Raw genomic sequence first — 24,144 nt, 5'->3', positions numbered from 1 at the left:
TCGCAAAGTTTGCAACCAAATTGCTTTTGCGAACGTTCACAGTGTATGTAATAAAATTTTGCACCTGCAAATCGTTAATTGGCAAATATTTAACAAAACACCAGAGCAGGTGTTAAAGGTTTGCAAATCACAATTAAGATTCTTTGCGAATTGTATTACATTTTTCCCTTTAAGTGATTTAAAAAGTTATTTGTTGGAATTGCTTTTGAAAGCATTATCTGTCTGGTTGTTTATATTATCTGCACTTCTGGTTCTCAGTTATGAAACAGTGTAGCAAAAGCCAGCTGATGAATACACTTGGTAGAAGTTAGTCAAACTGTTACATACATACAGGGATAAACAAATACTGTTTTCAATTGTAGTTATAATAAATAGTGATGGGCGAATTAGCGCCGTTTCGCCGAAAAATGTGCGAATTTCGCATGAAATTCGCGAAACGGCGAAAAAATTCGCGAAACGGCGCCGGCGCCCGTTTTTGACGCCGGCACCCGTTTCTGACGCTGGCATCCGTTTTTTCGCAAAAAATATTTTTTGACGCCGGCGAATTTTTGCCGCAAATTTTCGCTGGCGTTTCGTGAATTTATTCGCTGACGGCGAATCACGCAAATTCGCTGCGAATTCGCGCCTGGCAAATAAATTCGCCCATCACTAATAATAAACTAAACAACTTTATATCCACTGGAAGAGTTTAATGTATGCTGGAAAGTTTCTTATTTTTTATTTCATTTTGCAAAAAAATATTTTTGAGTGGATTCCCCCTTTAAAAATAATCCCTAAAACACAATTTGAGTTCTTTTGAATCAGATTAAAGTCAGTGTAGGGCTGGCATCACAGGTTCCTGAACAGAACGTAAGCTATTGTTTCTCCTGCTCAATGGGGTTGAGGTTGATTTTAACTATTGAGTGCTATTGTTATATCTACACCTAGCAATGCAGGGAGTTGTTATCCTGTTACCTTCCCAGTGCAGAGGATTTCTTTTCTTTTTCAATATGATTAGCCTATTACAATTTTGGGCCTTTTTTTTTTTTTTTTTTATAAAGCTTTGACCTTGGAAAACTGTTGATGTTTGCAGATTTAGATTTTTTTTTGCCAGTTTATAAAGAGGCAGCTTGATTGGCAATGCTTATTTTGTATTCTACACAGATGCATGTTCTATTTGACTTTATTCTCACTTTGTTCTATTTAAAATAATGTAGACGTTAAGGTTGGAAAGTAGAAAGCTTTTGTTTGGAAAGTTAGAGGAGTTATCACTGTTTAACTACCCAGCAGTATTCTGGTCACAGTTTTGGTCACAGTTGTTGAAATGTCATTGAAAACAATGGGATTTTAAATGCCTTTTTACTTTTTCCACAACATTTTATTATTATTATTATTATTAACATGTATTTATATAGTGCCAACATATTGCGTAGCACTGTAAAGTAAATGTGATTTATACAACTACATCACATGAATTACATATATAGAATATATGGAGTAACAATCATCACGATCAATACAGGTACAAAGAGGTGAGGAAGGCCCTATGCATAGGCATACAGTCTAAAGGGAAGGGAGTAATACACAAGGTGTGGGAGTGGGCAAAATCGAAGTAAGTGGGTGAGAAATGTGGTACTGTATGTGGTGTTGCGTTTGGTAGTTAAGCAGAGTGAGGGTAGGCTTCTCGAAAGAAGTGCGTTTTCAGAGATTTTTTGAAAGCAGAAAGGTTGGGAGAAAGTCGGACAGACCGCGGAAGAGCGTTCCAGAGGAGGGGTGCAGCCCTTCCAAAGTCTTGAATGCGAGCATGTGAGGAGGTAATGAGAGAAGAGTTGAGTAGCAGGTCAGTAGAGGAGCGTAGTAAGCGAGTGGGTGAGTATATAGAGATGAGTTCAGAGATGTAGGGTGGAGCAGAGTTGTGAAGTGCTTTGAAAGTCAGTGTCATTAATTTGAATTTGATTCTGAAAGGTAACGGAAGCCAGTGCAGGGATTGACAGAATGGTGAGGCAGAGGATGAGCGGTTGCTGAGGTGTATGAGCCTCGCAGCAGTGTTCATTATGGACTGGAGAGGTGACAGTCTCTGGAGGGGGAGGCCAATTAAAAGAGAGTTGCAGTAGTCTAGACGCGATATGATGAGAGAGTGAATAAGAATTCTGGCAGCGTATTGGGTGATAAATGATCTTATTTTGGATATGTTCCTTAGGTGGAAGTGACATGATTTAATAAGTGACTGGATATGAGGAGTGAATGACAGGGCAGAATCTAGGATAACCCCAAGGCACCGGGCCTGGGGAGAGGGGGTGATAGTGGAATTGTTAACTATGATGGATACTTCGGGGATGCTAACATTTCAGTTATTACTTCCCTGAAGCTTCACTGATACATGCTTTTTAAATAGGTCATTGCAATATTGACCAAAACTAGCAATTGAAGTGAACTACTACTTTACCTCTTTATAAATAGTGTATTTTTCATCATATACTTCAGCAAACAATTGGTGAACATGGCTCCAATATGTATTGTACAGTGTGCACAAATGTGAGTCTGGCCTCCCTTGGGTGCAGAGGGCAGTGGCAAGGAATACAAGTTCAACAACAGCGCTCCTTGAGGGCAAAGCACTGTACAGCAAAACAATAAATTAGTAGTAACAAACAAGGGCTCATTGAAATAAAAAGTAACAATAAGTGAATTATTAGAAATACAATTCACATAAATATAAAATATAATTACAATACAGATTAAGTGCTCAGTGTCAAGGAAACAAAAGGCTAGAGGACGCTACCCCGTAGGACTTACAGTCTAAATGGGAGGGTAACTTACAGACACAATTCAGAGGGGTATTAAGGTGCTGTGGGTTACAGTTTGTTACACTGTTATATAAGTGCCAGTTCAGGTGTTATCCAGGTGCTCCCAGAGGTAGTCTTTGAGTTTTGTTTTAAAAACACTGAAGGAGGATTCTCTCCTGAGAGATTCAGGAATGGCATTCCAAATATAATAACAATACACTCTAGGAGTTTAGAGGCAAGTGGTAGAAGGCAGACAGGACGGTCATTTGATAGACAGGATGGGTCAAGTGTGGCCTTTTTAAGAATAGGCTTTACACAGGCCTGTTTGAAAGGAGAAGGGAAGGTCCCAGAAGCTAGAGAAGAATTGAAGATGTGAGTAAATAGTGGTGTAAGCTCTGCACTTAAAAGCCAAGCTTGAAGACAAGATTTGGGGTGAATGTGTATTTGCTATCCTACATACAGTATTCTTGGACCTGGATTACTGACAATATTGCAGCTTTCATCCCCTGGTGCTCCTCCCCTGGAGCACAGGTTAATTGCACGCAAAGAAGGGGTATACAAGGGATTTCCTATATGCTGATCCTTCCACAGCAGGTGCATTTACCCCGCCAGTGTGGCATTTACAGCGTCAGGCATAAATCATTGTAAAAGAAATGCACATCTTACAGTTTCACTGAATATGAAAAAAAACTCCTTCCCATAATGTTTGCCTATGCTTGGCGTAGAGCATATAACATAATTGTATTGATCCGTGGACTGTAGTATTAGCTTTTTTATGTGTCAGTGGTCTCAGGATTACTATTTATTAATTTTTTTTTATATAACAGGCAGATGAGCATTGTGAGCTGAAGTCTGTCGAACACGATGATGAAGTTGTACCTTTACCTGCCAAGGAGGCCAGCAGGCTGAGCGCCAATGAGCTGGTTAAATATTTACAAGTGAGCATTTTTTTTATCCTTGCAGTGATATTCTACTGCATGCTAATTCTGAATAATACAGTATATAGAACCCATTTATATGTGTTTTTCTTTTAAGTTTAAACTTTACAGCGACACAAGAAAGTCCCTGCTGTCGGAGATTAATGAATTGTTGTCTTTGTTTTTTCTGTGTACCACTAATTGTTTTCCTTAAATGCTCTGTAAATATTTGTAGAGGGATAAATGATTAGTTAATAAATAGTTACAAGCAATGGAGTTTAAAGATAAAGGAAAACTAAGTTAAATTATTTTTTTTTAATTTTTAAATTGTCCTGGGGAATATTAAGATTTCTAGTCCTATCTTTTACACCCCCCCCACTGTAAATTTGTCATATACAGAGCTGTGCAGATGTGGCTAGTACATTAGTCCTGTTTGCATGCAGGTGTACAAAATAATGGTGTCGTTTTTATAAATAATTCACTCTACCATATTAAATTTTATTCCTGAACACTGTCTAAAAAAACAAATGTATATTTTACCTGTAATATTGGTGTGTCTTGGGTCATTGTGCCTGATCCTGAGCTTTCACAAAAAACAGAATTTTACTATTGGGTGCTATTGTCATATCTTCACCCATTACAGAATCCCTTTAAGGAGAAGGAAATTCATATTGACTTGGGGGTTTTCGTCAGGGCTGTGGAGTTCGGCTTCGACTTCTCAGTTTATGGTACCTCCAACTCCTCTATTTTTAAAGGAACAGTAACACCAAAAACTGAAAGTGTGTAAAAGTAATTAAAATAAAATGTACTGTTGCTCTGCTTTGGTAAAATTGTCATGTTTCCTTCAGAAAGACTACTATAGTTTATGTATACAAGGTGTTGTATAACCATGGGGCAGCCATTCAATCTGGAAAAAAGAAAAAAGGTAAAGGTCAAATAGCACAGAACAGATAGGCCCTGTCCAATACAATGATGTTTTTCTGTTATGTGCTATGTTACATGTGCCTTTTCTCCTTTTTCCAGCATAAATGGATACTGTCATGGGATAAAAAGTTTTAACACATCAGTTAAATGTGCTGCTCCAGCAGAATTCTGCTCTGAAATGCGTTTCTCAAAAGAACAAACAGATTTTTTTATATTTAATGTTAAAATCTGACATGGGGCTAGACATATTGTCAGTTTCCCAGCTGCCTATAAAGAAAGAATTGTTCAGTGTACCTTCCTAAAAAAGCAATGCGTTTTCCGAACGAAAGAGGTGTGATTACCAAAATAATGTGTTATAGAAATGAAAAGAAGTAAAACCCCTCTCTATTCAATTGACCACCAATTAAAGAAAATTCAAGTATTAGTGCAGCAGTGTCAGAGTTTATTAACAGTTTCGTTAACGGTTACTAACCCAGTGTTGCTTCAATTATTGGGCAGCCATTGCTGGGTTACCCAATAAAGTGCTAGGTGCTAGGTGCTAATAATTCATTAGCAAAAAATCATGTAACAGGATTAATTAATATTGTGCTATAAAGTGCTAGTGCTTCAAATGAAATTAAGAAGTTAACTTAAATAACCAGGATTAAATTGACCCAGGTGAGATTAAAGTTAATTCATTATTATATATCACACATTAAAATCCATTCATTATAGAAGATTGTAAATAACTGATTAACTGTTAAAAGTAAACTTTACTAAATTCATTAAAATTGCTGCAAATCAATTAAGGTAATCTTTGAAGACTGCATAAAAATTGGTGAGTAATAATTAATCCATACACCCCCGTTAAAGTTATAGGGTGTTAAAAAACGTTTGCATAAAATTATTCAAAGGAGATCAGCATTGAAAGAGAAAGGAGGAATAAGAAAATTGTTAGAGGTGGAGAAGTCCCAAGTTCTAGCTGCCTGTATTTTTCTAAGTCTGGGACCCCACACGGAGGAGAAAGTAGGTCACTGGGGACTGTAGTCTCAATTTTACCTTGCTATCTTATAATTCGGAGAGCTAATCTTCCCTATAAAACTACAAATCCCACAGTGCCATTGGATAACAGGTAAGATTATAAAAGAAGAATCAATGCGGTCGCAAAGGTTTAAAATCAATAGGAAATTATTTTGCAATAGTAAAAATAAGGAAAGCGCCCAGGAGACTTCACAAAAAGCGCTTCCCAGTGTGCCAACACGTGTTTCGCCTGCTGGCTTTGTCAAGGCAAAAGGCAAGGCAAAAAAGTTTCCCAGCTGCCCCCAATCATGTGATTTGTGCTCTGATAAACTTCAGTCACTCTTTACTGCTTTGCTGCAAGTTTGAGTGATATCACCCCCCTCCCTTTTCCCCCAGCAGCCTAACAATAGAACAATGGGAAGGTAACCAGATAGCAACTCCCTAACACAAGATAACAGCTCCCTGGTAGATCTAAGAATAGCACTCAATAGTAAAATCCAGTTCCCACTGCGACACATTCAGTTACATTGAGTAGGAGAAACAACAGCCTTTCAGAAAGCAGTTCCATCCTAAAGTGCTGGCTCTTTCTGAAAGCAAATGACCAGGCAAAATGACCTGAGATGGCTGCCTACACACCAATATTACAACTAAATAAAATACACGTGCTGGTTCAGGAATTAAATTTTATATTGTAGAGTGAATTATTTTGGTGTAAACAGTGTAATTTTCAAATAAAAACGTCATCATAAAAATCATGACAGAATCCCTTTAAAGGAACAGTAACACCAAAAAATGAATGTGTGTTAAAGTAATGAAAATATCATATACTGTTGCCCTGCACTGGTAAAACTGATCTGTTTGCTTCAGAAACACTACTATAGTTCATATAAACAAGCTGCTGTACAGTGCCGGGCCTACTCGGCCGGGCGCCCTAGGCAACCTGGCCAACTACTTGGCCCCCCGCCGCTCGCATATGCGCAGAAGTGTGCGAGCTGCAAGGAAGCGCGAGTGCTCTTGTGCAGAAACCGCGCGAGTGCGCATGTACAGAAACCTCGCAGTGCACATGCGCAGAAGACCGTAAACTACATAGAATTGCAGCCACAGCTTCTGAACATAGCGGTCCGAGCTAGGGGAAGGCATCAGAAGAGGTACGTGCCTGGCACCCCTGTACCTTTGCGCCCTAGGCAAGTGCCACTTCTGCCTACCCCTAGTTCTGGCCCTGCTGCTGTACAGCAGTGGCAGAAATTGGAAAAAAGGCTATGTGGCATAGGTTAAATAGTGGCTAACAGATAACACCATTATGTCCTACAGAGCTTATCTGCTATCTGCTGTGTAACCTGAGTCCTTTCTCCTTTGAATGGCAGCCCCCATTGCTACACAGCAGCTTATTTATATAAATATAGTAAACATTATATAAAAATAGTAGTGTTTCTGAAGCAAACACACCAGTTTTACCAGTGCAGGGCAACAGTGCATTATATTTGTTTTACTTTGAAACACTTTCATTTTTTGATGTTACTGTTCTTTTAAAAGGCTGCCCCCAAGTCTACACAACAGCTTGTTTATATAAACTAGTAGTCTTTCTAAAGCAAACACACAGCTTTTACCAGTGCATGCTTACAGTAAATTTTATGTTAACTACTTTTAAAATGCTTTCATTTTACTGTTCCTTTAATATACTAATGTATTTTCCATTTTGATTAAAAGAAGTACAAGGCAACACAATAACAACATAATCACTGACAAAGCTCAAAACTATAAATCACAAAATCAAAGTTAAACTACATGAACTAAAAACAATTGGAAAACCTAAAAGAACTTCTATATTAATTGAACTTGGCATAGAGCTGTAGAATAGCTGCTAAATACAATCAAAAATTAACTAAAGTATTGTTTTTAGAAACAGAATTGCTTCTGCCATATCCTCCTTCATAGAATCTCTAATTCTAATTGATTATTTTGTTTGGACCTGCCATTGAATAGTTATTGTTTATACTCTTGAACCCCATTCAGGCTTGGTTTTGGCTTCAGATTAGTTTTCTAATTAGTTTTCTAGGATGCAACTTTATTTAGTTCAGTAGAACCTGCTCCAGTTGTGTAAGTCAATAATTCTATACACAATAATTTATTATTAGTTATTTATTACAGTACTCCGTTCTGAGAATTTAGATTCTCCAGCCCTACCAGCAGACATGAAAATAATCTTGTCAAAAACTATATCCCCTTTTTTAGGTGGATCTAGAAAGTGGCCTTTCAGAGTGCTCTGTACTTCAGCGAAGAATAAAGCACGGCTGGAACGAGTTTCAAGTGGATAATGCAGATCCAATATGGAAAAAGTATCTGGGACAGGTAAAAAACATTATTTATTTGTGCAATATATTACTATCTCCTGGTATTTACAGCCGTCCACAATATACCCTTTTAGATCTTTCAAAACAACCGTCTGTCTAGATTAAGAACAGTGGATTATATATTATATATATTATATATATATATATCTGTTGTTTTCAACATATTGATTGAATGATTATGTTAAATAGTTAACTACATAGTTAAATCGGGTTGAAAAAAGACAAAGTCCATCAAGTTCAATCCCTCAAATGAAAACCCAGCATCCATACACACACACCCCATCCATACTCTCACATAAATTATACGTGTAATGGCATTATCATTACAAAAAGGAGCAGTTTGACTTCACAAAATTTTTTCAAATAGCAAGCCACAAATTATGCCTTTTTTCATTTGCTTTCTGTTTTTTCACCATGTTTCATGAAAAAATATGGATACTTTCCTGTAGCTGCTTAATGTGCCTCCTTTTTGACTCTCCAAGCTTTTACAATTTCATTCATTAGTTGTTATTTCTCATTAATTCCATCAACCTCGCATCTTGCAGCGGCAAATCTTTCTGTCCCTTCCCTTGTCTGAAAGTCCGAATAGCATTGTGTTTGCTCGTTGAAGTCCTGAAACTACATCTTATGCAGGCTGACTGGGCCAATCAATGTAATTTATATGGCACCAGCAGTTTTGTACACTTCTGTATCTCCATCAAACTGCATAAAACTTTTTTTTTAGACTTGCCATGAATGGAATCACCCCCCATCATTTCAGACCTATAACTGCTGGGGTGGCGGGTTTGGCTGCAGGATGCCTATATACGAAATATATTTGCAGTTAAGTGTGTTTTGCCTGAAATTTAAATGCTGTATCTTCAAATATAGGGGGTTATATACTAAAATCTGATTTCATCTCATATTTTAAATAAAAAAAACTTGACCAAACTCCCATCAACGATTTTGCCATATTTATTAATAAAACAACACAAATTAAACAGACTGGGAAAAAAACTAAATTTTTTCCGGGTTTTGCCCAAATGTTTCAGATTATCAGGCTAAACCCAGCCCACATCGCGATATCTTTTAATTGAGATAGGGACATCTCCAATTGACTTTTACATGACCTTGACAGGTCTGAGATGGCAGATTTTCGGATTCAGGCTTTTTGCAGCGTTTTGGTATAATCAATCTTAAAAAAATCAAGTTTAAGTTTTTGATCCAAAAGCCCGACCAGAAAAATTTAAGGTTTAGTAAATAACCCCCATAGTGTTCATATTTTCCCTGTCTGAACTAGAAAATTGCAAGAATTATGCAGCCTTGAAACCCTGCTGTACTGACTGAGATTAGGATTATGTTTCTCAGGTGAATGTATTGTTGTGCAATGTACCTATAGCTAACATGGGGTGAGGACAAGCTGGCATGAACGGAGTTTAAAACCTGCTTGACAAGTAGATCTCTTTCAGGCATGATTCATTTCTTCTCTACTTATTATTGCTGGAATAATAGGTGACTTCCTATTAAAGACATTTAGAATTCTATCTATTTTTTAACCATGGCTGTTTTAAAAGGTACTAAAAGGTATTAAAAGACAGGAGCTGGATTTTAGTTGCCTTATGTTAAGGTCGGGTTCATAGTAACCCTCAATTTAAATTAAAATCTACTACAGTGCTATTTTATATAAAATATTTTATTTATTTATGAGTTGTTTGTCACCTATTACCTGAGCCAAGACTCTTTGACATTTTGGTTAATTTTAGAATCAGGCTGGCCGGAACGTCTCTGTGTTTACTGGTTCAGCTAATAATTAATTCTGGTCTGAATCTGAACAGAATTACTGTATGCAGATTCTGATTAAATGTGTTGGTAAATTTACATTACCACTTATAAATCATTAGAGATGTGTATTAATAGGCCACATGACAATTTGGCAAATGATTGATCAGGGTTGCTCTGGCATCAGGCAAAGTGACAACCTTGCCTCAGACCATAGGGTGTTACAGGCTACCAGGGGTATCAAAAACCACCTGTTGGCTATTTTAAGGCAGAGGTCGCGGACAGTCCTGAACTGGGCCACCGAACAATGAACGAGGTGCTCAAAATTTGGCATGCCCAAAATTGGACGCCGACCCCTCGGGCAACTACTTGAAAAAATTATACGATTCGAGCTTCAAATTAGGAAAAGTCGTATGATTCGAATTGTTCCACAACATTTGTTGAGACTTTCCCACACCAACTTTTGCGAGCTGATTTTTTGATAAATTATTTACATTTGTGGATGGGAGTTATGTTTTTAATAAAAAAATTGTAAAAATTCTAGGTTTAGTAGGAGTAGGAGTACAATTTCCATTTTTTAAACAATATTAAAATACTTGTGGGCAGCAAATTATTTTGTGAGTTACCATATACTATCATAGAAGAGAATATATGAGAGAGAGGGGACCGGACCAGGTGTAGAAGGCATCGAACTTACGGTGTGTGTCTGGAGCCCCCCCCCCAGATTTGCGCCCTAGTCATGTGCCTATTCTTCTTACCCCAATTTCCAGCCCTGCTTCTGACTGATTGCTATAAGTCACAAGTCCAGTTTCAAATGTTGCACCTCATTTTATTACATAGATTATGTTGATCTTCTCCTCTGCACATACTGTGACTCATACATGGAGCTGCACACTGTTCAATAAAGAGAGGAACCTTAGCACAGATATACGATATGTCATATTTAAATACCTACCTACTTTTATGAAAAGAAGACATGATATTTAGTGTCGAAACTAACCTGCCAAGTATTTGCAGAAGGGTGTAATGTTCTTTTAACAGTAACTCTGAAATAAAAAAAAATCAGCTTTAAAGTCAAACATCGACTTCAGAGCATTGTCTTAGTAGATCCATTATTCTGTGTTTGTACTGTACAAATAGCTTACTCGAATGTAAAACATTAAACAAGTTCAGCCTTTGCCTTGCTGCTACCACCAATTTTCTATCTGCTTACCTATGATTCCTAACCTATGGGTCAGTATCTGTACAATAAACAATAGTAATAAGTGAAATAAGTGAAATAAAATTGTAAAGCAATTCATTTGGTACAGGTAAATGTGCATGTTTTGTCAATCGCATGAAATCTCCTCTTGGAACGGGTGAAAAACTGCCCAAAAATTCCTTTAAAAAGCATTGGAATCACTGTATCCCTGCTGGCACACATGATTTATTGCTTGAAAATAGGGATGCACCAAATCCACTATTTTGGATTCAGCCGAACCTTCGAATCCTTTGCGAAAGATTCGTCCAAATACCGAACCGAATCTGAATCCTAATTTGCATATGCAAATTAGGGGTGGGCAGTGGAAAACATTTATTACTTCCTTGTTTTGTGACAAAAAGTCACGCGGTTTCCCTCCCCGACCCTAATTTGTTTATGCAAATTAGGATTTGGATTCGGTTCGGCCAGGCAGAAGGATTCGGACGAATCCTGCTGAAAAAGGCCGAATCCTGACTGAAACCCAAACCGAATCCTGGATTCGGTGCATCCCTACTTGAAAATACAACAGGGAGATTCCAGTGCTGTTCAAATGAAAGGTATCTTGGATGTTTTGTCATTTGGCCAAGAGGCAATTTTGTGCAGACAACAAAACGTTCAAGTCATGTCCCAGTCAACCTGTATTGCATGGGAAAAAAATTAAAGGTTTCCAAACAGTGCTTTATAATAATTGTCAAAATTTTTTTGAATGTGATTTCTTCATGCAGTTAATACACATAAGAGCTCATTTACTGATGCAGGAAAAATGGGCAAAAAGTAAAAAAAAACAACATTGTGTTTAATTATGATGCAAAGTCCCTACCAGAATTCCAATATAATTGTACTTGTAACATGCACATGATTTACCAATGTGACTGTTCATTGTTTGCGTACGGTTGCTTTTGTGTTTTGATTGTGTCAGTAAGGTTCAAATTTTATCATTTATGGTGTTAGTATGCAATTAGGTGCACTTCAGTTATGTATGTAGCTGCATCTTGTTGAGGGAATCTGTTCCCAGTATGTTTAGTAGTTAGGGAGTAAATGCAACTGGGCGACATGCTGCCCCTAAAATTGTGCAGCTCTAGGCCTGGGCCTTTTTGGCCTTTCCACAAATCTGGGCCTGACACTGGAAAAAACAAATCCTCAATCCAGGTTTCAATTCCATGGCTGACTTTCATTTGTATGCCCATTACTTTGCACCTTGCACCTTTTTCAGCCAACAGAAGCAACAAGCCTTTTGGCACAGGGAATATACATTGATGTGTTTAATACAGTGTGTTAAATACACGCAGCATGTAATAACTTTGTAAAGTTCAACCCCTTATTCAAGTACCTACACAGTTCAAAACAATTCTAGGATTGGGCTTTTACCTTAAAGTGTAAGTAAATGTGCTTGAGTCATACAGCCAGAGGATCAACAAAGCTCACATTTGCCATTGTTTTCACTTTGGAAGAAACTAATAATAGCAGCTTTCATAGCCTTGGGGAAAACCCTCCTTGCTTTCACAAACTCGTTATTGTTTCATTCATTTGTAACCTTATTTGCTTCTAATTCAGTTTATCATCTAGTCTATTCAGTAGTGATGTGCGGTCTGGCCCGATACTTAAACAACCTCGCACCCCTTTTCCGGGTTGCAGGCAGGTGCGGGTTGAGCTCTTCTGACTGCTCTCCCCACCTGCGACCTTCCAAATGCCGGCTTTCGACTTCCTGGTTGAACTTTTAGTCGTGTTCGGGCGGGCGTGGGTGGAGGGAGTTCGGGTGCAGGTCAGGAAAAACCCCACCCGCAAATCACTACTATTCAGACTACTAGCCTAGTTATTTTACTATACCAGATGTTTAAACAGTACATTCATCAAGAAAACATACCTTCTCACTCCTAAGACTTCATCAAAAACTTTGCTTATGTTATTGTTTCCGTTTCTTGTTTTTAAGTTTACAAATCCTCTCATTTTGTTGCTGCTCGGCTCAGCCTTGGTGAGCATAATTACAAAGGAGTATGAAGATGCAGTGAGCATTACTGTGGTAAGAACAGAACATTTTTCTCACAATTAAATGTTTTTTTCTTTTTTTTAATTTTGCTTACAGGCAGCACTTTGTTTTTTTAGCTGAATAATAACTGACATGATTAATGGGGAAGCCAGTTAGATTATGTTTGAAAGAGATTGGAGATTGGTTCAGCACAAACATAAATAAAAGGCAAAGTTGCCTAAAGGAGAACTAAACCCTAAAAATGAATATGGCAAACAATTTCATATTTTATATACTGAACTTATTGCACCAGCCTAAAGTTTCAGCTTGTCAATAGCAGCAATGATCCAGGACTTCAAACTTGTCACAGGGGGTCACCATCTTGGAAAGTGTCTGCGACACTCACATGCTCAGTGGGCTCTGAGCAGCTGTTGAGAAGCTAAGCTTAGGGGTCGTCACAGCAGAAAATGAGGTTTGTCTGTAATATAAGCTGATGCTACAGGGCTGATTATAATTCTGATGCACTGGTTTCTGTGCCACCATGTAGTAATTATCTGTATTGATTACTAATCAGCCCTATATTGTGACATTTATAGTGGGTCCCTAAGCTCTGTAATTGACAGCAGCACAGAGCATGTGCAGTGAATCAGCAGAAAAGAAGATGGGGAGCTACTGGGGCATCTTTGGAGACACAGGTCTTGCTAAAGGGCTGTGGTTGCCTTGGGCTGGTACAGAAGCCCAAAACATAATGTACAATCTTTTTTGTTAATTCTTTAATTAAGCTTTAGTTCCCTTTTGAGACAATCAAGAAAGACTTTATATAGCTATGATAATGTTGTGTCAACATGCATTTCTGTTAGCCTAGTTATGAAGATACTGTTTTATTATTATTATTATTATTATTATTATTACTGAACAGAGAAAGTAAAATCAGTCAAAAATAAGAATTATTTGCTTAAGTCGGAACCTATTGACAATGACATTCCTATCTGAGCTTTCTGAGTAATGGTTTTTAAAAATCACACATATCTTGTAGGCCTGATTTCAGTCTGGACTAAAATGTAGTCCAGACTGGAATCAGGAATCTCAAAACACCAAACTCCCAATATATCATGTTTGGTCTGTTACAATTACATGATGGGTATGCCCTAAGGGCAATGACACATGGGGAGATTTAAAAATCACTACCACAAATGACAATTCTCCCCAAAATGCCTCAGAGCAATTCAGCTTAATCACTGGAAAATGTAAGAGCAGGCATTTTCCCACGATAAGCTGAATCACCGCAAGTAATGTACTTGCAGTGATTAGAATGTTAGTGAACAGCATGGCATTTTTTAGGAGATTTGTTACCAGTGGTAGCAGATGCGTTCAACAAAGCTCCCCTAAAATCATTGCCCTAAAAATCCATGTACGAGAGCATGGGATGTGAGTAGCCAATCACAGCTCTGCCTTCTCATAAGCAAATGTGGCCAGCAGTTCCCTGTTAGGTCAGCCTAAATGCTGATCAACTGTCATCCTGTGATGCAAACTGCTGAGTACTGATAGCCAGAGAAAGCAGCCAGCAAGGAGTGGAGCAGCTGACAGCTAGCAGCAAAGTTTTTGGAGCATTTACAAAGTACAAAAGCTTAATCATTAAAGGCTAATTCCTTCTATTTTAGAGATACATTATGCAGTTACCAAGGCTTTTTCCTTATCTAATATGTAACTTTTAATAGGTTAAGATGGGATTCCCACCTCTGTTTCATGGAAGCCAATATATATCAAAGGTTTCAGCAGAGCTTTAAGTTTTTCTTTTAAAAAGTTGCAAAATTGCTCCTGGGTGTCCCTATTAGCATATAGAACTCACTGATCCTCCCAAAAATGCTATATCGTCGGCATTGTTACAGTGCCTATGATCTGTTTATTTAGGCAGTTAACTTGTTATTCTTCTCTTGCTTTATTGCAGGCAATCCTCATAGTGGTTACAGTGGCATTTGTACAGGTATGCTATCATTAAGTGACTCAGGTACAAACATTGGGTGAGGCAGATACAAAGGAATACTGGGCATTTTTTTAGCTGGATGATTTCATTTGCCATGCTTTCTCATAAAGAAACACAGAAGTATTTGGGTCATATATTCTACCCATATTAATATACAGTACATTTCCTTTTCCTGCTCTATTTCCAAAATTTCTAATTACTTATATCTGTCTGTGTCATTGTTTTTATTTCCTTACTCTCCCCACCTCTCATACATTAAAAGGATACTGTCATGGGAAAACATATTTTTTTTAAATGCATCCATTAATAGTGCTGCTCCAGCAGAATTCTGTGCTGAAATCCATTTTTCAAAAGAGCAAACAGATTTTTTTATATTCAATTTTGAAATCTGACATGGGACTAGACATATTGTCAGTTTCCCAGATGCCCCAATCATGTGACTTTTGCTCTGATAAACTTCAGTCTTTCTTTACTGCTGTACTGCAAGTTGGAGTGATATCACCCCCTCCCCCCCCAGCAGCCTAACAAAAGAACAATGGCAAGTTAACCAGATAGCAGCTCCCTAACACAAGATAACAGCTGCCTGGTAGATCTAAGAATAGCACTCAATAGTAAAATCCAAGTCCCACTGAGACTGATTCAGTTACATTAAATAGGAGAGATAACAGCCTGCCAGAAAGTAGTTCTATCCTAAAGTGCAGGCACTGTTTTCCCATGACAGTATCCCTTTAAGGTTGTTCTATATATCTATTAACCCTAATTTGTAGAGAAGTTGTATGTGCTACCTTTTAGCCATTTGCCCTTCTTATGTGTTTTTTTAATAGCTTTTCCCTTCTGACTTCACATATAATTATTCTTTTCAAAGAATTATATAATCTTTTTCTTACATAGTATAAAGCTGATTTCTTAATGTATTTTCATTCAACAGAGGTAGTAAAATTTTATAATTTCTTGTGCATTTGTTTGAGATTTATTAGGGGCACTTCAGTTACCTAGAGTATGTAAGCGCATCTTGCAAAGGAACCCTGGCAAAAGCAAATCCTCGCAGCTCTTTCAGCTGTATGCACATTTAACCTTATAAATAGGTACATGTGTGTATTTAGGACACGTAATGTTATGAAATTTACTCTAAAAGTCAATCAGAATTATTAATGCTTTAGAGAAATTGATTTACATTTAGATTTAGCTGATAAAACTGAGCAATTGGAATCTGAGAACCCTGCACTGCTTAGAATTCTGTATGCATTCAAAGCAATTTTATTTAATCTTCTATATAACGAATATGATGGCTTTCAGAAGCAGCGTCATTATTTTTTAAAAGTTAGTTTAGTGATGTTATTTTAGATGAAATAACGCATACCTTTGTATTTTGACTTTGGGTAAGATTTTGTTTTGCAACAAACAGTATAACTAACAGAATAACAATAATACTGTACTGCACTGTCTGGATTTTTGTCTTGAGAACAGGTTGCAGTATGATGGCCTTGTATATTTACAGGTTCTTATTATCATCATTACTATTTTAATGTTTTTGAGAAACAAATGTAAAGGCATTCATTTTGCATGGTATCTTGTATAAATGGCAGAGGAACTACAGAGGAAGCAGACCCTGCAGTTGCAGGGGGTCTAGGAGTGTAGGGGGCCCAGAGAGGCCCTAATTAAAGATCAATTTTAATTTATCTTGGTAGAAAAGGCCAAGCTATACATTTTTGGGGGCCCTAAATTGAATTTGCTGTGGGGCACAGTTAGGATACTGCCAGGAGTATAACTATAGAGAAAGCAGACCCGACGGTTGCAGGGGGACCCAGGAGGCACAGGGGGCCCCATGAGGCCATAATTAATGAGCAATTTCAACATATATTGGTAAAAAAAGGACAACCTCTGGATGTGTTGGTGGCCCTAAAATTAATTTGCTTTGGGGCCCAGCAATATTTAATTACACCACTGGTTTTGAATAAGACTTCATTGTATGTATTTTTATTTTGTTCCCCAGGAATATCGTTCCGAAAAGTCTCTTGAGGAGTTAAATAAGCTGGTTCCCCCTGAATGCAATTGGTAAGTGTTAATGGTATTAAACTCCATAAACCAAAAGTCAAAATGTCATGAGAGTGCTGGGCCATATATATGTGCAATAGACTGAAGGTCTGACATCTGTTCTAAAGAGTGCTAATGTTGAAAGAGTAGTTTAGGCTTTTTGTTGCCCCTGGTAACTTACAGGGTGCTGCCACCTGTGAGAAGGTTCTCATCTGACTGAAAACTTTGAACAGTCTTAGATGAGCATACTGCAGAATAAGCCTTATAAAGGTATGGGACCTATTATCCAGAATGCTTGGGACCCTGGGTTTTCCAGATTTAAACAGTAAACTCAATAGGATAATTTTGCCATAAATATGGATTCATGTAGATTAGTTAGGATCTAGTACAAAGCACTGTTTTATTATTACAGAGAAAAATAAAAAAGTCATTTATTGCTTAAAATGCAATTTATGGCAGATGACCTTCCCATAATTTGGAGCTTTCTAGATATCAGGTTTCTGAATAAGAGATCCCATACCTTTTATTTCATCTACAGCTTAGATATACTTTTCCATTTGATGACCTGCTGTTATAATGCTTTTATTGTATGTGAGCAAAATCAGCGTACTGAATTAAATGTTTAAATAAAAATCTTTATTTTTTTTATATTATTCTTTCTCATTATCCTTATTTGTATACTGTACATTTTTTCTCTTGAATTACCATTTACTTTTCTTTTGGTTATAAATATATATGTTTTTTCATTAACTCTGCTATTGTGATTATTGTTTTCTCTGTGGGAATTAATATTTGTCTTTACTATATTGGTTGTGACTTTCCATTTACCCTTCTTTTGTTTGAAGCACTCACAGGCTATTTGATTTCCCATATAAAGGGCTAAGACAGGAGAGTAGTTACCAGGCAACTGTGTAGTTACAACTGTATTTTGTGCTATCTGAATAGTATTCAGGCACAAATTTGTGCAAAGTCTACAAAGGTTTTACAGCACATGGTTCGCAAAGCGCCCACGAGGACAGGCAAGGGTGCCAGACGCAGGGAGAGGTTGGCGTTTTGTAAAGATTGCACTACAGGCAACGAACAGTAAGAGATAAATCATGAAAACGACCAAGGTTGAAAACCAGAAAATCACATTACAGGACAAGGAACTGGGGCAAAGAACTAGGAGATAGGAATTAGGAAAAAACTAGGAGAGCTGTAAACAGGAACCATGAACAAAGAGTAGGATTAAGGATTAGCAGAAACTCACAGAATGAGACTTACATTGGACAAGGGAAAATGTACAAAAGGCAGAGAAGGAGGTGTCAAACCTCAAAAAATACAAGTACAAGCAAATGCAGAATCAGGCTTCCTTGCCTATGTAAACAGAAGTCACAGAGGTTGGCATGCAGGTGGGTGGCAGCACAGATATCGTCACTGTAGCATGGGTGGAGGAAGGGGGCCATTGAGGTCAGGTCCTCTGGTGGGCTGCAGGGTCTCTAGTACAACATTGGATATTGTGGAATTCTAATTTGCATAAAACTGATTAAAAGTGCTGACCTTTACCATAATTGGAATAAAACACTGTGATGGAAAATTCCTGTTTATTTTTATGATTTGGTAGTTGCTTTAGCTTACTGCTTCTATGTTATCACTCATGTAGGTTTAGTTCATGTTTTTTCAATATTGACTCCTTGTCTTCAGCATTCGTGATGGAAAACAACAGCACCTTCTGGCTCGTGAGCTGGTTCCAGGAGATGTGGTGTGTTTGTCAGTTGGTGACAGGGTTCCTGCTGACATCAGACTCATAGAGGTATTTCACATTTGTATAACTTATGTATGATTTTAGTGCAATGCTGGGAGTGCGTCTGTGTAGTGTGCAGTGATTTGTAACCTGTGGGTCAAAACTCAAAAATAGTTTTTATGGTTGGTCTCCATGATCCCCTTTAATCTAGTTAATCTAAAAACGGATGTAGTGCCTGGTGATCATGTTAGTTAGACTGTGCTCCTTGGCCCCATTATCACGGTGGTGTCATGTATCTGGTTCAGGCTGGAAATCAGTACAGAGCCTGTTTGTCAAATATGCTATGGTTCTGTTCTTACCTTTGTGCAGTTTTTTTTTCCCTTAGAATACCTGTGTTCTGGTTCACCTTTGTGTTTCACTAGAATCCTAGCACTCTCTTTTAATTCACTGTACCTAGTGATATACCAGGCTACATGCTAGGACTGGGACTGAAAACGTAAGAAAAAGTTCAAAAATGGGTCTGCTTCTGTCATTTCACATTGTTAGTGTGTCTCCTGTGATCTGTTATAGCTGTAAAAAAAACAGCAAGATGTTTATGAATGTTTAATACATTTGTTTCACATAAAAGGTTTTATTATGTTTTTTCTTGTTATTTTTGAGAACTGAAATAGTTTATTAGTGTGCATGCACAGATGAACAGTATGTCTTCTGCTTTTTGAACTTGAAAATGAACTTGGGAACACCTCAGTCATGTTTGGCAGATGGGCATCCAAAATCAAAAGCAACTCACTAATTACTATTGGGATGTAAAGTCTTTTCTGTAGTGTACAGAAAATGCTAAAAATTCAAGTGGAGTGAGGCCCATTTCCAAGTAAAGCAGTAACTCAAGTCTTGAAGAATTAAAAAGACTTTATTAGGACATGCATAGGCCTAACGCGTTTTGTGCCTGTGTGGGCACTTTAGGTCTCCACCAGGTACAATCCTTTTAAAGGATGTGTCGACCAATTAAAATACATTACATCACAAATAGTCTTGACCAATTGAAAAGCTCAATACAAAGTGCAGAACCAATAAGGATATATATCACACTGATTGCATCCTGAGAAAAAAAGACCAATAGAAATGTATTACACAAAACACTGCATATAAAAGCTATACATCCAGTATAAAGAAGAAAAAAAAAGTAAAAATTAGGAAAAATACGAAAAAAATTAAACTCCAAGAAAATGTAAATAAATAACCATTACAGAAAAAAATGTGTGCGACAAATTATTATATAAAGAAAAAAATCAAAAATAAAGATTCGTGTTCCACCTGAAGATCATGATCTACAAACATACATATTTAATATACATATTAATATCAACAGTACACCATGTAAATAGTTTATATCGGTGTGCCATTTTGTATCCAACATCTATTCAGCAGGGCCAAGTATATTGGACCCGTACCGAACAGCATTGTGGGTACCGCATGCACCCCAGGTGGATAGATTACATCTTGGGTATTTATCATTAATGATTAGTATAAATACTTAGTGAACAATTTAAGCTCAGAATGGAAAAAGTAATAGTAATAATAATAACGTTTAAATAAAAAACAATAAGAGTTTGGTAGCTGGGCAATGCGCTTTTGTACCAACGAGTTGCCCCACACTTAAACATGCCTTGTGTACTGAGCCAATTCCCTAGTTTGGGACCCTCTATGTGACTGGGTATCACCGAGTTACCTATGGTGCGGGTACGTCTAGTTACAGCTTTGAAGCCATAGTTCAATACAGAGTCCAAAGTGGGATCTGTTCTCAAAATGTTCATGTTCTTATTCAGAATTCTTTTAAATTTCATGAAATTGGGGACTGTACCTAGTCATAAAGAAAGTATGGAAATGTATGGGCATCTGAACCGCTGAGTCTATTCCCATTGAATGTGGTTTAGCTTCTTTTCTACGTAGGGGTGGTTTGTAGTTAAAGGCCTTGTTAAAAGCATCATTAAGATAAGTTTCTGCATACCCTCTGTCCCTAAACCTTTGTTTAAGAATTTCCGACTGCTCAAGGAATTCACTCTCATCTGTACATAAACATCAGCGTTCCATGAATTGCCCTATGGGAATAGCTTTGATCACATGCTTTTGGATGGCATGAAGTGGCTTGGAGCAATGAGTTACCTGAGTTTGGTTTTCTATATGGGGAAGTCATACGCCATCTCTCAGATTCTATATCATATGAAATTCTGCCATCTAACCCCACTAAAAATTTCCAAAAAGCAACTATATACACTAGTGGATAAAGCTTCCTCTTTATTAATGAGAGACAGATTGATTTTCTAAAAGTGCAACACCCCACCATACCAATTTTCTATAATTTGCCATATGTACACAAAGAAACACGTCCACCACCAGGACACCCTATAATTTTGGGAATTTCTGGAATTGGCTTCTTAGGAGAACCTCTAGTACAGCTCATTGTCCCATATTTGCAGCGACTAATCCTTCGACTACCCAGTTACATTAGGGACAGCCAACAAATAAAAGATAATTTATCTACCCTTAAATGGAAAAATCATTATATATGGGCCTCTTTAGATGTAACATCATTATATACTAGCATATCCCATCATATAGGCTTAATAGCCATTGTATATCATCTGCAGAAATACAGTACGTATTCAACACAATTATAATCATTTTTATTGGAAGCCACTGAGTTTCTACTACATCACAATTACTTTCTGTATAACAGTAAATTTTACCTACAAAAACAAGGTACATACATGGGGGCTAAATTTGCACCCTCATATGCTAAACTTATGATGGGATGGTGGGAGGACCTCTACATCTATAATTCAGATATCCCCTTTAAACATTTTTTGGTCTATTACGGCCGCTATATAGACAATCTATTAGTTATATGGCAAGGACCAAAGCATGATTTTGAGAGATTTGTTCTTTATCTAAACAACAACGAAGTTGGTTTGAAATTTACACACACATTTGATAAAGTAACTCATTGCTCCAGGCCACTTCATGCCATACAAAGCATGTGATCAAAGTTGTTCCCGTAGGGCAATTCATGAGACTCTGACATGTGGTATGCAAAAACTTATCTTAATGATGCTTTTAACAAGGCATTTAACTACAAACCACCCCTACGTAGAAAATAAGCTAAACCACATTCAATAGGAATAGACTCAGCGGTTCAGATGTCCATACATAGTGGAATTATTCATTCCCCGACTTTCTTTGTGACTAGGTACAGTCCCCAATTTCATGAAATTAAAAAGATTCTGAATAGGAACATAAACATTTTGAGAACAGATCCCACTTTGGACTCTGTATTGAACTATGGCTTCAAAGCAGTAACTAGACGTACCCGCACTATAGGTAACTCGGTGGCACCCAGTCACATACAGTATCCCAAACTAGGGAATTGGCTCAGTAAAAAAGGCATGTTTAAGTGTGGGGCAACTCGTTGCCCCACACTTAGGGGTCACCTGCAACTACTAACCACACACCATATATAACTGTGCCTTTGAAGTGTTTTCTTCAAGTGTTTTTTCTATTTTATTTTATTTAATCGCATTTATCATTGTGTACATTTATGCAGAAAAATGTGGATAAAAATATGTATAATGCATCAATGGTTTGTACTATATTTTCTCACTCTCCCCCATCCCCTTTTGTTCTGTACCCCATATTTATACTTTATAGAAATCAATAAAATTATTTTACAAAAAAAAAAAAAAAAAGCCCTGACTCAAGTGTGGCAAGACACTTCAATCAGTGCAGTGGGGGTGATATCCATACATTAAGGGCCACGGGCATTGATAAAATATAAGAGGTACAGATACCATCCCTAAGCTTTTGCAATTAGAGACCAAATGGATCTGTTTTCTACACCTCAGGATACCGGATGGTCTAAATAGCGAATATGATGTAATCTGCTTTTTTCAATAAGCTGTAGATTGTTGTTAAATTTATAATCAATTTTGCAACTCGTACCAATTGCTCACTTTGGAGATTTGGTACAAAAGAGCATTGCCCATCTACCAAATTCTTATTGTTTTTTATTTTAACTTTATTATTATTATTATTATTATTTATTTTTCCTTTCTGAGCTTTAATTGTTCACCAAGTATTTATACTAATCATTAATGATAGATACCCAAGATGTAATCTATCCACCTGGGGTGCATGCGGTACCCACAATGCTGTTCAGCAATGTTCCAATATACTTGGCCCTACTGAATGGAGGTTGGATACAATATGGCACACCGATAGAAACTATTTACATGGTGTACTGTTGATATTAAATATGTATATTAAATATGTATGTTTGTAGATCATGATCTTCAGATACTCCATTAGTTTTTTAAGCCAGGTGGAACACAAATCTTTATTTTTGATTTTTTTCTTTATATAATAATTTGTCGCACACATTTTTTCTGTAATGGTTATTTATAAATTGAGGGTAATTTCCTTTGAGTTGATTTTTTTGTATTCTTCCTAATTTTTCATATTTTTTTTCTTATTTTTCTTTCTTTATACTGGATGTATAGCTTTTATATGAGGTGCTTTGTGTAATACATTTCTATTGGTTTTTTTTCTTGGATGCAATCAATGTGATATATATCCTTATTGGTTCTGCACTTTGTATTGGGCTTTTCACCTATTGGTCAAGACTATTTGTGATATAATGTATTTTAATTGGTCGACACCCCTTTAAAAGGATTGTACCTGGGGGAAACCTACAGCCTATGAGTAAGTGCCCATACAGGCACAAAACGCGTTAGGCCTATGCATGTCCTAATAAAGCCTTTTTAATTATTCAAGACTTGAGCTACTGCTTTACTTGGAAATGGGTCTCACTCCACTTGGATTTTTTGCATATTGAAAAAATTGATTGGCAACCCGTGGACTGGGGGTTGTTAGTTTTACTATTTTTTTCAGTTTCTATATTTCTAGACTTTATTTATTGACTGATTTTGTTTTTGGATAGAGCCATACACCAGTAGCTGTGTGTTCAATACAGAAAATGCACCTTTCAAATCTTAAATATCTTAAATTTGAGGGCATCTCAGAGCTACAAGTATAATCCTAGACCAATTATTTTGTTTGCATTATTCTTAAGCATGGCAGCTACTGTATGTTAAATATAAACATAACATTGCACCTGTACACAATGCAGTGGAACCAGATGAATGCATTATACACATAAGTTACCTGTAAAATATATTCTTACAAACAGTGCTTAGTGATGGCGCCAGTTATAATTACTTGAACAGGGGTGCTTTGCCAATGAGGCGAGTTGAGGCTGTTGCCTCAGGCGGCAGCGCCCCACTAGGTACCAGGGGCAGCAAAAATGCTGCTCCTGGTACTTTAAGAGCGAATTTCCAGGGGAGGGGGGGGGCAGAAGCAACTGCTGCTGCCTCAGGCGGCGGAGGGGCCAGGATCGCCCCTGTACTTGAATCACAACTCACAAGTCATTTGTG

The 24,144-nt window shown here is 37.3% G+C and overlaps 1 protein-coding gene across 1 annotated transcript in view; it reads left to right on the top strand.

Annotated features, from left to right (window-relative positions):
• The window catches only part of atp2c2.L (ATPase, Ca++ transporting, type 2C, member 2 L homeolog), an 81,384-nt gene that overhangs the window by 18,962 nt on the left and 38,278 nt on the right, over nt 1-24,144 (top strand). Inside the window, exons 2-7 of the mRNA XM_018257959.2 lie at nt 3,590-3,700; nt 7,835-7,951; nt 12,882-12,971; nt 14,866-14,901; nt 16,895-16,956; nt 18,619-18,727. Coding sequence (XP_018113448.1) covers nt 3,590-3,700; nt 7,835-7,951; nt 12,882-12,971; nt 14,866-14,901; nt 16,895-16,956; nt 18,619-18,727 — 525 coding nt within the window. The remainder of the gene's footprint in view (nt 1-3,589; nt 3,701-7,834; nt 7,952-12,881; nt 12,972-14,865; nt 14,902-16,894; nt 16,957-18,618; nt 18,728-24,144) is intronic.

The sequence above is a fragment of the Xenopus laevis genome, chromosome 4L (genome assembly GCF_017654675.1).
Source record: "Xenopus laevis strain J_2021 chromosome 4L, Xenopus_laevis_v10.1, whole genome shotgun sequence".
Taxonomy (NCBI): Eukaryota; Metazoa; Chordata; class Amphibia; order Anura; family Pipidae; genus Xenopus; species Xenopus laevis.
Note: the sequence above shows the minus strand (reverse complement) of the source record. Positions and strands in the feature narration are given on the sequence as shown.